The sequence below is a fragment of the Mustela putorius genome, unplaced genomic scaffold (genome assembly GCF_011764305.1).
Source record: "Mustela putorius furo isolate JIRA1106 unplaced genomic scaffold, ASM1176430v1.1 tig00003923_pilon_pilon_pilon, whole genome shotgun sequence".
NCBI classification, from domain to species: Eukaryota; Metazoa; Chordata; class Mammalia; order Carnivora; family Mustelidae; genus Mustela; species Mustela putorius.
In genome coordinates this window covers 6,335,277-6,350,621 of record NW_025422068.1, presented here as the reverse complement: position 1 = coordinate 6,350,621, position 15,345 = coordinate 6,335,277, and the positions used below count along the sequence as shown (strand labels likewise).

The 15,345-nt window shown below is 44.0% G+C and overlaps 2 protein-coding genes, 1 long non-coding RNA gene and 1 pseudogene across 9 annotated transcripts in view; 3 read left to right on the top strand and 1 right to left on the bottom strand.

Moving 5' to 3' along the window:
• Positions 1 to 6,689, top strand: part of LVRN (laeverin) — a 68,684-nt gene extending 61,995 nt beyond the window's left edge. Inside the window, exon 20 of the mRNA XM_004759072.3 lies at positions 5,084 to 6,689. Coding sequence (XP_004759129.2) covers positions 5,084 to 5,224 — 141 coding nt within the window. The 3' untranslated portion in view covers positions 5,225 to 6,689. The remainder of the gene's footprint in view (positions 1 to 5,083) is intronic.
• The window catches only part of LOC106006512, a 23,822-nt gene continuing 8,789 nt past the window's right edge, over positions 313 to 15,345 (bottom strand). For 2 of the 7 annotated variants that reach the window (XR_001180608.2, XR_001180610.2), the window contains exon 4: positions 11,766 to 13,455. This is a non-coding gene — a long non-coding RNA (uncharacterized LOC106006512). Of the gene's footprint in view, positions 1,575 to 11,520; positions 11,584 to 11,765; positions 13,456 to 15,345 lie in introns of those variants that run through there. The other 5 variants (XR_006603410.1, XR_006603408.1, XR_006603409.1 and 2 more) reach the window with 5 other exon arrangements.
• LOC123388918 lies at positions 2,213 to 2,393 on the top strand (annotated as a pseudogene).
• On the top strand, positions 9,380 to 10,018 carry LOC101674617 (cyclin-dependent kinases regulatory subunit 2). The gene has a single exon (XM_004759073.3). It carries the CDS (start codon positions 9,453 to 9,455, stop codon positions 9,690 to 9,692), a length of 240 nt encoding a protein of 79 aa, XP_004759130.1. The 5' UTR covers positions 9,380 to 9,452; the 3' UTR covers positions 9,693 to 10,018.

The window sequence follows — 15,345 nt, the reverse complement described above, 5'->3', positions numbered from 1 at the left end:
TTATTGGTTACACAGGCGCCTGCGGACGCATCAGCCTTTGTGGGCTGAGCGCGCCGGGCTAAGTTGGGGAGCAGATTATATAGGGCAGGGTTGGGGTGGCGGGAAGCGAGCTTACAGAAGCAGATGCTTGGTTACAGGGATCTGATTGGTCAACTGAAATCAAGCATTGTCAGGCACTGGGTTTAAGGCAAGGACACAGCCGATTGTTCTGGCGGGCCTTGGCTCAGCACTCTGGAAAGTCCCAGGTACACTCTATTCCTCATTTGTCTTTTCTTTTGACAGACCGGGTGATCACAGACAATAGACATCCTGGTATGTGTTGCCATCCGGCTATGGGGACAATCAAGCCTTCAGCAAGGGGATAGGGGGTGCTGTGGGGATATCAGGTTCAGGTTACTTAAACAAGCCTTTAGCAAGGGGAGAGGGGGTCTTTCATCCCCAGTGTCCAAAACCCAACCACCCCTCTTCAGTTATCTTATGAGTACCTGTATCATAGCACTAACCACCTTATACTCTAATTAGGGTATAAATAGGTCTGCTCCCTGAGACTTTTAAGGAGCTCCCTGAGGAGGGAGATCACAATTGAGTCAGACCTGTATTCTAGACCCTAGAAGAGACCTGGCTATTTCTTTTTCTTTTTTGAAGATTTTACTTTTAAAGTAATCTCTCCACCCAGTGTAGGGCTTGAACTCACAAACCTGAGATCAAGAGTCACACACTCTACTGCCTGAACCAGCCAGCCACCCCTAATTGTCATTTTTGGGCTCTGCTCCCTCCCGGCCTGAATTTCTTCTTACTTAGGTGGCCTTTCTCCACAGGAGGTAAACGTAGCTCCAGGTTTCTGTCATCCTTAGCCCTCTTACTTGCAGGAGGAGGAGTCCCTGCCCGCCACCCCACCCCCCAGCTTCAAGTTCCAGCCTCACAGAATGACTCTAGTTGGTCCTCCTCGGGTCCACATGCACCAGTCACCGTAGGGGTTGGGGGTGTGGAATGAAATACTCCAGTGGCTCAGCCTGGGTTGTGTGCCTCCATTTGGAACCCATAGCCATGGGATTCAGGGGAGGAGTAGTTCCGGAAAGAAGAGGGGATCCTGTAACCAGAAAGTAAACTTAGGGGCCAAAGCAAATACCCTTCTAACACACACACACAGACACAGACACACACACACACACACACACACACACACACACACAATAAAACAAGGGTAATCTATTAATACAACCTCTACACATCTAGTAGCATAGGTGAAATTAGAAAGACTTACAACACCAAACACCAGCAAAGATGTGAAACACTTAGAGCTCTCGTTTTCTGCTGGTGAGACATTAACATGGTACAACTACTTTGGAAAACAGGCCGTCTTTAAAGTGTTACTTACACACGTAGGACCTAACAATTCCATCTTTGGGTGTTTACTCAAGAGGAACTAAAACCCATATCCACACCAAGACTTGTTACGTAAATGTTCATGGCAGCATTAATCACATCAGCCAAAAACTGGAAACCACCCAAACACTCAGCGAGAGGTGAATAGATCAGGAAAACATAATACGTCCACACCAGGTTATCCTATCCTGCAATTAAAAAAAAAAGAATAAGTTTTTGTAATAACATGAATACATCTCAAGATGATGATGCTGCGTTAAGAAAACAAAACCAGGGGCGCCTGGGTGGCTCAGTGGGTTAAGCTGCTGCCTTCGGCTCGGGTCATGATCTCAGGGTCCTGGGATCGAGTCCCGCATCGGGCTCTCTGCTCAGCGGGGAGCCTGCTTCCTCCTCTCTCTCTCTCTGCCTGCCTCTCTGCGTACTTGGGATCTCTCTCTGTCAAATAAATAAATAAAATCTTAAAAAAAAAAACAAAACAGACACGTTCTAGGAAATGCAATATAATCTCTCGGGACAAAAAGAAGATCAGGGATTGCCTGGGAGGGAGGGAGAGCTGGATTGGAGAGGGCCTGAAGGAGTATGTGGATGATGGAAATGTGCTTCACTGTACCTTGACCCCAGCTCTGTGTTACGAGCATATGCGATGATCACCACCCGTTCCCTTGTCACATTTTAAGTGAACACAGTTTATTGTTCGTCAGCTTCATCTTGGTAGAGTTCAGTAAATTGTTTTGAAAAAAAAGTCTGAGCTCAAATTAAACACCATGGCCCGGAACTATTTTAATACAAACAGAAAGGGCCTGTATAAATAAGAAAGGAAAAATCAGTCGCTTCTTGGCCTTTTGGCTGAGATCAAGGGGAGTATGGGTTCCTATCAGGTTAATATCGGATGTATCCTCTATCCAAGGATAAGATATTAAATGGATTTTTGGAGCAGGGAGATGGAATAGGAGCTTGCTGGGTCCACTCCACACAGTGACCTGGTTTAAAGGAAAAATGAAAAAAAAAAAAAAAGGAAAATCAGCTATGCTGTCCTAGCAAAACCAATAAACATGTAGGTCATAAAGGCCTGAAGTTTGATCATGAGCCAAAAAAAAAAAAGAGAGAGAGAGAAGCAGTCAGCTATGTCATTGTTATTTTTTTTTACCATTATTATTTATTTATTTGTCAGAGAGAGAGAGCACAAGCAGGGAGAGCAGCAGGCAGAGGGAGAAGCAGGCTCCCCGGGAGCTGGGCCAGGAGCCTGATGTGAGACTCAGTCCCAGGACTCCGGGATCACAGCCTGAGCCAAAGGCAGACACTTAACTGACTGAGCCACCCAGGAGTATACAGTTGTTGTTATGAAAGAGGAAGAATCACGAATTCCTGAAGGAATTCTGTTTGTGTGGGTTTTGGCCTGCCTGAGGCTGAGCTGCCTCAGGGATTATCAGGGATTCCCTAGAAAGGAGACGGAAGGACACAGCCAGACACCCTAGAAGGAAGGCTCCGGAAGGAAGGCTGAGTTTGTGCCAACATCTTCTACATGGCCTCAGTTCATCTTTGTAGCTACAGAACCCAGGGAATTTTTGTTGTTGTTGTCGTTTCATGAATGAACAAAGTGCGTATAAATTTTGCAGTCCTCAGAGTTCCAAAACTCTAGAGTCGCTGATAGTTTCTTTAAAGAAAAAAAAAAAAAGCAACTGTACATGGAGCCGTAGTGAAATTTTGCCATTTTGAAAACAAGTAAATTAGCTACTATGAATATTCTTGTCAAAGCTTGTTGATCACCTATAGATTATAGTCCCACTATCATCTGTCTGTTGATGGGATCATCTTGAAAATAATGACTAAAACGGAAATGAGAAGTTGCATGCCTGCCTTCTCCTTCTAGAACAGTGCAGGGTCTATACACTCTCCACATCTCTTGTTCTGGTCTTCATACTCCCCCCAGAGAGAATATGGCCTCATGCTCCCAGCATGCATGAAGCCCCACCCACAATCCCACAAACACCGACCCCCCTCCCCCACATTACAGGTGGTCCAGGTCTGTGGGCAGCTGTGGGAGAGAGGGCAGGAGACTTGTTTCTGGTCCCTTCAACTACTTTTTGGTCAAAATTTACTTTTTGGGCACATGGCTGGCTCAGTTGGTTAAGTGGCTGCCCTCGGCTCAGTCACCATCCCAGAGTCCTGGGATCGAGTTTCACATTGGGCTCCCTGTTCACCTGGGGAGTCAGCTTCTCTCCCCATCCTTTCCCCCTGCTCATGATCTCACTTTCTCTCTCTCTCAAATAAAAAAAGAAAATGTCAAAAAAAAAAAAAAAAAAAAAAAAGAAACTTACTTTTCTTTTATGTGGTAATTGGACTGAATGGCCCTATTACTCCTCAATTTCAAGTACATTAGGGTTTAAGTGACATGTGTGAGCTGGTGTAGATACACTGTCATCTCATATGTTCTAAGTTCCAATGCAGGAACACAGTATGGAGTTTCCTCAAAAAGTTAAATATAGCACTACCCTGTAATCCACCGATTGCGCTACTAGATGTTTGCCCAAAGGATACAAAATACAGATTCTAAGGGGTACATGCCCCCTGCTGTTCACAGCAGCATTATCAACAAAAGCCAAACTATGGAAAGAGCCTAGATGCCCATGGACTGATGAATGGATAAAGAAGATGTGATCTCTATAGATACACAATGGAATATTACTCAGCCATCAAAAAGAGTGAAATCTTGCCTTTTGCAACAGTATGGTTGGAGCTAGAGAGCATACAGCTAAGCAAAAGAAGTTGGGCAGAGAAAGAAAGACCAGTACCATATGATTTCACACATATGTATAATTTAAGAAAGAAAACAAATGAACACATGACAAGGGGAAAGAAAAAGAGGAGAGAGGGAAGTAAACCATAAGAGACTGTTAACAATAGACAATAAACAAGGTTGATGGAGGGAGGTGGGTGGGTGGGGGATGGGCTAGGTGGGGGATGGGCATTAAGGATGGCACTTGTGATGAGCCCAAGGTGTTACATATAAGTGATGAATCACTAAATCTACCCCCAAAATCACTATTACACGATGTGTTAACAAATGAGAATTTAAATAAAAATTGGGAAGAAAAATAAGTTTGAATCCAGTGACACAGAAGTAGACTTCGTGCAATATGACTTATTGGTTCACTGGGGTCTGGCAGATGTTCCTGTAACTAAATGCTAGAGCTGAGTCAGTGATGGCCTCTGGCCAGTGGACAAGCCCAGTCTCTAAGTTCTCCTAAATAAACGATAACACTTGTGAAGGCATGGATATCAGGTGCCAGTTTTGAGGTCTGGAAGCTGCAGGATTTCTTTGGAGATAAGAGAAGACCTCCCCGTGTGTCCGTCCATACACACGGTGTAACATCCAGGATGCATTCGGTGGGTCGCTACCGAGCACCTGCTCTGGGCTCCCGGGGTGTAGTGCTGGGAGCAAAGAGATGAAGCGCCCTCTTCACGGGGCTTCTGGTCTACCCCTGATTCTTCAGGGTAGGCGTGGTCTTCATTCCTTGTTCTCAGGCAGGGCCTCCCCCAGGAACCCACAGTCCGGGGACAGCACCTTCCTTCCCACCCTGGCCGCCCTGCGCGCGCCATTTACAAAAGTCCCATCGCTCCTCCACGGGAACATTGCCTTATTCTGTGTCGACGAGACACGAGTTTGCACTGACCCGCCATCCCTTGGTGCTTGCAGCTACAGCAGTTTTTCGGCAACATGTTGGAAGAGCACCAGAGGCTCACGGTCCATGCCAAATTACAGACAATAAAGAACAAAAATCTGGAAAACAAGAGGCGCAGTGCCAGGATGACGGCATGGCTACGGAGGAACGCGTAACGGGCGCCCTTCCAGCCTGCGTGGATGGATTCCGCTCCCACTTGGGTCTCCCAGGGCTTCGTGAGTCTGCAAACCTACATGTGTTGTTATTCCTCTGTCAGTCACGTTCGCTCCTCCCAGTCCTTCTGTTCTTCCCAGGCTGTCACGTTTGGCCCTGAGACTCCGTGATTCCCGAGGATGCTGCCAACCCAGGGGAAGATTTCTCTTCACGCTGGGCTGTGAAGCCACAGAATTGACTCCGGGGTGCCTCCTGAAACCAAATGCACCTCAGAAAGCCTTGCTTATTCTGTCGGGAAAGCCAGCGGAGTATTAGATGCTTGGCCCATGGAACACATTCTTCTCCGAGGGAAACACAGACTTGTAATGCTCTGGGGTTTACGGAGTTCAATATGTAAAAGGGTCATGAGCCAATAACACAACAGGGCAAAGAAAGAGAAGCCAGAAAAATAATACTCACGAGGACATAGAGAGGCCAAGGCAAAAACATTTTAAGAAGAAGGAACAGATTGTTGTAGGAGCCACATGACGTGCCTTAAGGACCAGACGTGGGTCTTCTGCCCATTTCTCTCTTCCCACAGGGCCTATCACATTGTGCCACACCTTACAGGCCACTGAAGTTTAGGGTGTCCCTAAAAGAACCCAGATCGCAGGATCCAGTGCCCTTCGGGTTATGGAGGCCGGAAGGACAAGAAGGAAACTTCCTAAAGCCGGAGACCTCATCCCTTCCTGTGGGCTGGACACTCACTCAGCCCAAGTTTAGGAGCAAACATAAGGATGTCAATAGATGGTAGCCATGCGGGACTGAACTTCCACATAAAGGGAGGTGGTCACATAAAGAGAAAGAGAACAAAAAGGCTAACCAGACCACACTCTTCAGCTATGCACTCAGGGGACGAAGTTGGAAACGTGGTTTCATTTGGCCAAGTTGAACCTGCTTGTGGTGGGGACAACTGGAAACGCGTTCATCGGTTACCACATCAGGAATTGGCTGAGTTCTCTTACCCCGAACTAAATCAGGATGGCCAAGGCAAATCGTCCCACTCTAGACTTTGTGTGTGTTTGATGTAATTCTGTTTTCATTTGGATTCTGCTTTAATAGAATGGGGGTAAGAAGAAACTACAGATCTCCGATCTACCTCAGAGGGATGTAAAGATTAAGAACCATGTAGGTTAAAAAAACCTTCAAATACGTTGTATAAGCTCAAGGCCCTGTGATCTCGGGTTCCCCTCCCCCTTGTGTAAGTTGATGCAGCCACAAATGAGAATGCAAAAAACCAGAGTTGCCTTTTGGATCCCCTTCACAAGAAGATGCTCCCTGCATGAGTTGGAGGTCTGGGATGTGGTCCTGAAAACCAACCAAAGCCCCGGTCCCTCAGACTTTGACCATGGGTCATAGGTCAGAGAGCTTTTTCTCTAAATTTAGAAATGTAAAACTTAAGCAATAAAATATTACCATGTCTTCGAACTGTTGTGTGCGAGGTATCTTCCGGTGTTTTCTAGAACATTTGTTCTCTGTTTCCTATCATTCCTTCGGTCATGGTCTCAATTTACAGTAACCATGCCACATGCCTTCTCTCTTGCTTTTCTCTTCCTCGTCTTCCTCTCCCTCCTTGTTTCCCTTGGGCTTCCTTCTCCCTCTCCAAGAACCCCTGCCTGCCTCCTGCATGGCTGTCTGCGTCCCCCTTCCTCAGTCTTGCCACCCTGCTGTGCCCTCAGTGGCTCTGACCGTGGTCACCCCGTTTGGGTGACGCCAACACTGATCCCACCAGAGAAGCATCTAGGCTTGGAGCTCCAGGCCATCTGTTGAAAATCAAAATATGGTTACATAGTAGCTTCTGTGATATTTTAACAGCCCTGAAAGTGTTTCTCAAGTGCCCAAATATTTGGTTTATAGTCCTTCCTCTAAATAGGGAACAGAACTTTGCATAATGAACATTTTTTCTTACATGGAAGAAGCAGGCTATTCCCGATAGGCATTATGTTTTCTTACATCATACTTAGATTTAGTATAAAATGGAGTAATTATTGATTAATGACAGTGATTGCAGTAAGTCAGGGAGCGAAACTGAGGCAAAGTTGTGTAAATGGTGTAAATAATTTCTTAACCGATGAACCAGCCTATCATTTAGCGCCCCAACTATAAAACAGTTTCTCTGATGCATCCACTGTCTGCTTTAAACCACTCGCCCTAGAAAAACGTTAAGATGGACAACATGGTCATGCCTTTTTTCCATTCGGTAATTAGAAACGAAACGTTTGCCTCACAATCTCCTGCCTTTTTCCTGCTCAGATCCATTCGGTGACTTCCCATCATTGACTCTTAAGTGAGAGAACAAAGGCCTTGGTCTTGCAGGCTCGAGAGATCGTGGGTAAGGTAAAGCTCTGGGGTCAAGCTGCACAGCAATTTTATTCTGAGGAATGAAGGAAGAAGGAAAATGAGATGAGATTTAAGAGGGAAATCTTGATTATTTTCCTCTTTACCTCAACAAATGGCATCTTGTCTCCATCCAAACTCTAGCAGAAATAGTAAGTCCAAAGCAAAGCCTTATGTGGGACTTGCAATAAGTAGAACTATCTCCTCCCCACACAGAGAATCTGGAATCAGCATTGGAGACTATGGAAGTAATATTGCCTCCAACCAGCTCTTCTCTGGATTCCAACAACATTCAGCAAATATATTCTTTACAACACACATTATCTAGGAATTACTTGGGCTTTTCCTCTTCTCCTCCTTTCATAAGCAGGTTGGTCCTTAAGGTGAGAAGAAGACAGGTCTCTACACCAGGGAGAGCCAAGGGGGAGCTGTGGAGCCCCATGACCTGGAATGGGTGGAAGAGCTTGGGTGGACAAAGCAGACGGTCCACGCAGTGGAGAGCAGCTTGGTGCAAGATGGCAGAGCCCAAGGAAGTGAGTAGGATAAGCACACAGCAGGGAGGGGGCTTATGACATGGAGAGTCGGAGCCCAAACAGGGTGAGAATGGGGAGTCCAAGTCCTAGTGGGGTGGGGTGAAGAGGACTTCCTGGGCTAGGGCAGTGTCCCAGCATGAGGTATCAGAGCCTGAGGATGGTGAGGAGGGCATCACATGGGATGCGGCAGAGCAGCGATGGGAGCTCGGTTACCACAGGTGAAGGAACCAAGTACCAAAATATGCAAATGATCATAGGACCCGGGTATCTCACCATTGGAGAAGAGCAGAGCAAACACTGAAAAAGAGAGATCTGGAATGAAACTTCGGTCACTGGGCTGGAATTGGAGGTACTGATGTGAACAGTCCTCATCGTTCTCAACATAGGGATAGAGTCATACACAGAGACGGAAATGTGTGTAGACACATCTTACTCTTTCTCTATAGGCAAAGAGATGCAGATATATGTAGGTACAGAAATGGATATAGATATACATGTCAACATTGACCTTACCTTCTCAACTGAGGGGGCCTGGGGCAGCAACTTCCTACTGACAGTGAGCACAGCCCAGATGTTGGCTACTAAAGGCCATATGAACCAGAGCTTCTCAGACAAATGACTGATCTCAGGGCCTTGCCAGGAAAGGGACAATTTGAGAGGGAATGTATTTTTGTACCAAAAGACAAGGAAGTACTCAAGGTCTGATGGGAACATGTCAAATCCTGATCCTTGACAAATTGGTATCACATGAATCTAACCACGAGGAAACAGCAGACAAGCCCTAACTAAGGGACAGGCCACGAAATAGTCTTCAAAAGCCACAAGGTCACGGAAGTATAGGAAAGAGAGAGGACCATTTTTAGACTGAAGGAGTTAAAGATACATAACAACAAAGTAACATGGAATTCTGAGCTGGATCCTTTTATAATACACAACATTAATGGGACAACTGGAAACATCTGAATGGAGTCTGAGGGTTAGATACTAGAAATGTACAATGTTAATTTTCCCACTTGGACAGGTGTGTTACAGTTAGGTAGAAGATATCCCCGTTGTAGGTCAGGGATATCTTCTACCTAACTATAACACATCTCTCCAAATGGACAGGTGAATGAATGGGTCATCAAGGGACAACTTACTTTGAAGGATTCCGGGTGAAAAATATTTTTCTTGTAATTTCACCTTTTCTACAAATGTGTGATTAAATAAACTAAATTTAAAAATAAATACAAGAGGGGGGCCTGTGGTCGGTTGGTCGCAGTCGAGTCGTTGCCCTGGGGAGAGGCGGTCGTGCGGCCCGACGCTCCCGCCCGCCCGCAGCATGGCCCACAAGCAGATCTACTACTCGGACAAGTACTTCGACGAGCACTACGAGTACCGGCATGTCATGTTACCCAGAGAACTTTCCAAACAAGTCCCGAAAACCCATCTGATGTCGGAAGAGGAGTGGAGGAGACTTGGCGTCCAACAGAGTCTAGGCTGGGTTCACTACATGATTCACGAGCCAGAACCACATATTCTTCTCTTTCGACGACCTCTTCCAAAAGAGCAACAAAAATGAAGTCTACCTGGGGATTGTCAATTAAGTCTTTTTCAAATTTAATGTATATGTGTATATAAGGGTAGTATTCAGTGAATACTTGAAAAATGTACAAATTGTTGATCCATACCTGTGCATGAGCTGTATTCTTCACAGCAACAGAGCTCAGTTAAATGCAATGGCAAGTAGGTTACTAGAAGGTGTTTAAGATAAAATTTCTAGTTGGTTTTTCTCTTTAATGTAAGTGCCTGTTTGACTTAACCTGTTACTTTTGTTAAATAAAGTTTGTATGTTGCATTTATATAAAAATAAAAAAAATAAATACAAGAATTATTTTTTAATCAAAACTGCAATATATTTTTCTTTCAAACCATTTTTTCATTTAAACTTGGTAACAGCCAAGTCTTAAAGTTAATCTGTTAAACATTTCAATAAGCACAAACTGAAAATATAAGTTGTCCCCAAAGACTTAATGTCTTGTTTCAGCCAATATTTTCCATCTTGAACCAAAGGGACTGGGGCACCTGGGTGGCTCAGTTGGTTAAGCGTCTGATTTCAGCTCAGGTGTTGATCCCAGCATCCTGAGATCGAGTCCCACATCTGGCACATGCTATCTCTCAAATGAATAAAAAACAATCCAGAGGGAATAAACCCTTAAAATATAGAAAACAATGTTACTCAAAGTTAACAAAGCTGTGTAAATGTAAAATAAATGCAAATGTTAAATTTTCAAATGCAGTTTATTTGAAACTTGTATGTAAGTATATAGCACTTAGGCTTGCAAAGTTATTAAAACTTAAGACTCAACTGAGTCTTTTGGAAAAGCCTTTTTACATACATGAATGAATGTAACCTTGAAGCCACCATGGCAACAATTTGACTTAATCTATGCTACATTAATACCTAAATTGTATATTGCCATTTCACACAACTATTGATAAATGGTACTTCAGTTAGAAGTTATAGCACACGATGCCTGCCATAGAGCTATGTAGGTTTAAGTAGGACTATCTTGATTTAATATAATCTCTCTGCAAGGTGCAAACATCGGTTCCTATTCCTTTCATTGGAGAATATCGAACTAGATGAATGAAATCTGGTTTGACTTGGGTGTCATAACATGACTTAAGAATTCCAAATGGGATTTAGAGGCAGGGAATGAAAAATGGAGTTCCTGCTCTATTTTCAAAGTTCATATCATCCTATCTTTGGGTCAGGATATTCCAAATAATAAATTAAAGGCTTTTATTTTTCCATTGGATTTTATTGTAGCAGAGCATGAAAACACTTATTTATATGGTTTCAGATTGTACACTGCAACCAATCTTTTAAAAACTACAGGTGTCCAGTTGTGGTATAGTTTCAAAGAAGAGTGTCTATAATTATCTAGAAAAGCTATTAAAATACTCTTAATTAAGGTCACACTTTCTTCATATACATCAACCAAAAGAACACATATTGAATGTAGGAGCAGATTGAATGTAGAAGCAGATCTGAGACTCCAGCCACTTCTGTGAAGCCAGACAATGCCATTCTGCTATTTTGTGGGGGATATTTTTGTAAAAAAGTATTTTGTAAAATTTATTTATGTTATCATATACTGTATTTACTGCTGCTTTTCTAAAAATTAATAAACATTTCTTAAACATTTCTCTTTTTTTATTTTATTTCTAAAATGGTTTTTTTTCTAAATTTTATTTAGAAAATAAAATTATCCTTTTTTTATTTCTTTTTTATTTCTAAAATGTTAAATAATGACAGGCTTTGTATTTTTTTTTTTAATAGAAATTTTCCTGGAGCAGGTGGGTGACTCAGTTGGTTAAGCATCTGAGTCTTGATCTCAGCTCCGGTCTTGATCTCAGGGTCGTGAGTTAGAGCCCCACACTGGGCTTCATGCTGGGCGTGGAGCCTGCTTTAAAAAAAAAAAAGAAAAAGAAAAAGAGGCTTTTCATATTCAAACTGTATTCTTTTTTTTTTTTTTAAGATTTTATTTATTTATTTGACAAGAGAGTTCACAAGTAGGCAGAGAGGCTGGTGAGGGGCAGGAGGGAAGCAGGCTCCCTGCTGAGCAGGGAGCCCAATATGGGGCTCGATCCCAGGACCCTGGGATTAGGACCTGAGCCGAAGGCACAGGCTTTCACCCAACAAGCCACCCAGGTGCCCCCAAACTGTATTCTTAAAAGTATATTATAACTTACTTTGCTAAAAGCGTATTTTGTGAAAAAGGGTTATTTGTGTAGGTGTGTATAATGGAACCCAGCATATGTAGGGGTTTGTGCATAACTGGTGTGTATGTGAACACCTGCCTGTCCTAGGCTAAACTGCATGTTAATTCCATCCCCACACCCCCCCCCCTCAGAAAAGAAACAGCCACAGAGATAAGGCCAAGACGACCTCTCTCTTTACTTTCTCCCACGAACAATGCCAAGCTGCGGAATGTATTCTATTTGGAAGACTTGCTGCGTCCTGTACCCAGGGAGTACATAGATACAGGTTAGTAAAGCAAGAGGGTACTTACTAAGCTTGGTGTTTGCATGAGTTTCTTCTTTGCTGCCCTCATAGTGGTGAGCGTCCTATGATCTAGAATGGCCCCTCAACATTAGCATCACTTACTTGGGATCAACACAGTCTGACAGTTCCATGGGTTCCTATGAAACTGAACAATCCTTAGCGATGCCAAGGGTGTGAGGCCACCTTTAGGAGATTGTCCTAAGAACGCCCCGTAGCAGAAAACAGGTAGGATCTTCTTCAGAAGGTGTTTCTTGGACCTCAGCAGCGAGCAGAAAGCCTTCTTAATGTGGCTTCAGTATTTATGAACTGCTGCAAAAGCCAGGCAAGGGGAGAGTACTTGTTTCTTCCGTAAGGTGGGTGGTCTCATCTCTCCCTGCTCCTGGGTCAACACATCCCCAGACTTCACAGAAAATACACTCCTATTATAAATACGTAAAGAGAAGTTTGACCCACTCACCAGAAGTGACGTTTTGCAGTAGAGAAAGCTGGGGCCAGCAGGAGAACACTTGCTCAGTGAGTACCCTCCGCGAGCCAGCTACTGAGCTGTGTGCCCTACACACTTCCTCTTCTCCTCAAAATACCCTATGAGGGTGTGTGTCCAGTAGATGTGATTTTAATGTTAGAGATTAAGAGAAGTCAAAAAGCAAAAGACCCCCAAGTTAGAGCATGGAAATCCGCTCTTCCCCTAGGGCTGGGGGATAAAGACAAAGGTTGCCGTTAGCGGCGTGCAGAATCTGGGGCCAGGAATATGAGTTTCTGTTTCCTTGGAGTCCCCCTGGGTGTCCTCATTGCAAATCTCAGGGTCTCAGTTCTCCTTAATCAGTGGCCTGACTCTCAGTCTGGACTTGGAAGGCTGTAAATTAGACTTGGGCTGAAACTCTGGGTCCCGTGAGAATTAGGAGCTGCTTCTAGAAATGCCTTTGAAGGTGTCTGGTTCTCTAAGACTCGAGCTGGTCATTGTCTTCTCGTAAGCGTCCAGCACACTCAGAAATAGCCACCTGACATCTTTGCAGCGACAGTGGCCAAACCCAGCAGGCACTGGGTCCCTGGAGGCACTTGCTTCGTTCAGTAGGTACCTCCTTGTAACTAACCTGACTGATGGAGGTGTCAGTGCTCTGTCCAAAGTCACGGGCATGATCAGAATCCCACCTTGACAGTCTGTTTCCTGGGAGTCTGCCGCCAACAGTCAGGGTTCAATCAGGAAAACCCAAACCGGCTTTGCTTTTTTCGGACTGAAAGAACTTATTATTTTTTAAAATTGACGTATAAGGAACTGAAAAGGTAAAAGAGAAAAAGTCATTGCTGGGGTGATGCTGGTAGAGCTGGAAGCAAAGAGGACCAGGCAAGTCCCTTGTCCCCAGGGCAGCCTTCTGGTGACCCACAGCGCCCCCTGCTGGCAGAGATGACAAAGCCGAGGTGTGTTTGGAGAGTCCTGTCCTAACATCATACGGGGGGAAACAACTGGCTCTGGCCAGTGGAATTGTTCGGATTTTAAGACATGGGGGAAGGAAGGCTTAAGGCTTCAGCACCCTCAGAAGCAGAAGCCAGAACTGAAAACCCACTCTGTTTCCTGCCAACCCTCATTTACTTTGGGATTTTCTTTTACCTTTTAATTTAGGACATGGTTAAGATACTATTATATGCTGGCAAGCCTTATTTGAAAGCTTTTAATCCGCACACACCTACTGTGGACCAGAACTGCAATAGGGTGTCAGCTCCCAGAAAAACAGGCAGGGCTTCACCCAGATGCGGCCATTCAAAACAAACAAAGCAAAACAAAACAAAAAAAACCGCTTCCCAAGAATGACTTGTGTAAGAAAGTTAAATTTGGACTTGTATTGAAAAGTAGCTTAAGGCAAATGTATTTTTATAGGTTGTTGCACCTACTTTGCAAACAATATTAACCTAGATTTTTAGGGAATGATCAAAGTTCTAAAATAACAAGTTTCATGCTTTCAAATCACGATTTGCTTTGGCTTACAAGTGAATTTGAAAATTGTCCATTACAGAGGCACCTGGCTGGCTCAGTCACAAGAACCTGTGACTCTTGATCTTGGGGTCGAGAGTTCAAGCCCCATGCTGGGTGTAGTGATTTAAGTAAATTCATTTAAGTAAATAAATAAAACTTTAAAGAAATTATAGATTATCCAGGAAATATAGCCTGAGGATACTTTCTTGATAGAAGTAAACTTCACTGATGTAAATATAACTCATGAATACACTCGTATTAATCATGAAAGCTAGCTTTAGCTGAAATGTTCTGTTCCTGCGGTTTTCATAAACCACACGGCCGTAGAAAGGATTTAAGTGAATCCAAAGTTTAAAATATCAGAAATTTAATTTAATAGCAATTCTAAATGCAGAAGTCAAATTCCTGCAACATATGACTGCTTAATTTGTTGATGCATTTTGAGTTTTTCTTCGAGAGCTAGTAATGATATTTTTCTTTGTATATATTTTCTTTCTTTCTTTCTTTCTTCTTTCTTTCTTTCTTTCTTCTCTTTTTCTCCCTCCCTCCCTTTCTTTCTTTCTTTCTCTTTTTCAAGTAGGCTCCACACCTAGCACAGAGCCCAAGGCAGGGCCCAAACCTGTAAGGACCTATGTTAGCCAGAACACTTCCATCCAGGTTAAGCAATAACCTTGTTGTTTAACCCTTAAACTGTCCCTTCCCTTCTTCCCCCAAGGGACTTACTCAAAAACAGTCCGGGGAAACCAGTCCCGGGTAACAAAGCCCAAATACAAGGGTGCGTCAGGCCAGGTGGAGACATCTGATCAGTGGGGGGATGCATACTGTCTCCCTAGTTACCAAGGAATATGGGCCCCGCCCTCTGGGGGGCCTTTTGGGTGCCAATTCTGACCAAGGTGATAGGCTAATTCAAATATCTACTAGGGTAAATTGTAATTCAATTGGTCACTTATGTATGACCTAACATGACTGTGCAACTTTCTCTGTGTGTTACAATTTCATTGGCCATCTATGCGTGGCCAGGCCCAACCACATGGCCTTTGCCCTTAAAAGCTAGTCTGTGAAGCAGAGAGAGGTCACCCTCTCTCTAAGAGGCATGGCCCCGAATGTTCAGTTTGATTCTCGATGCTTGACCTTCGCTTTGTATCAGTCTCTCGCTCCTTTAATCACAGACCCATTATTGGGGGACCTAACAAA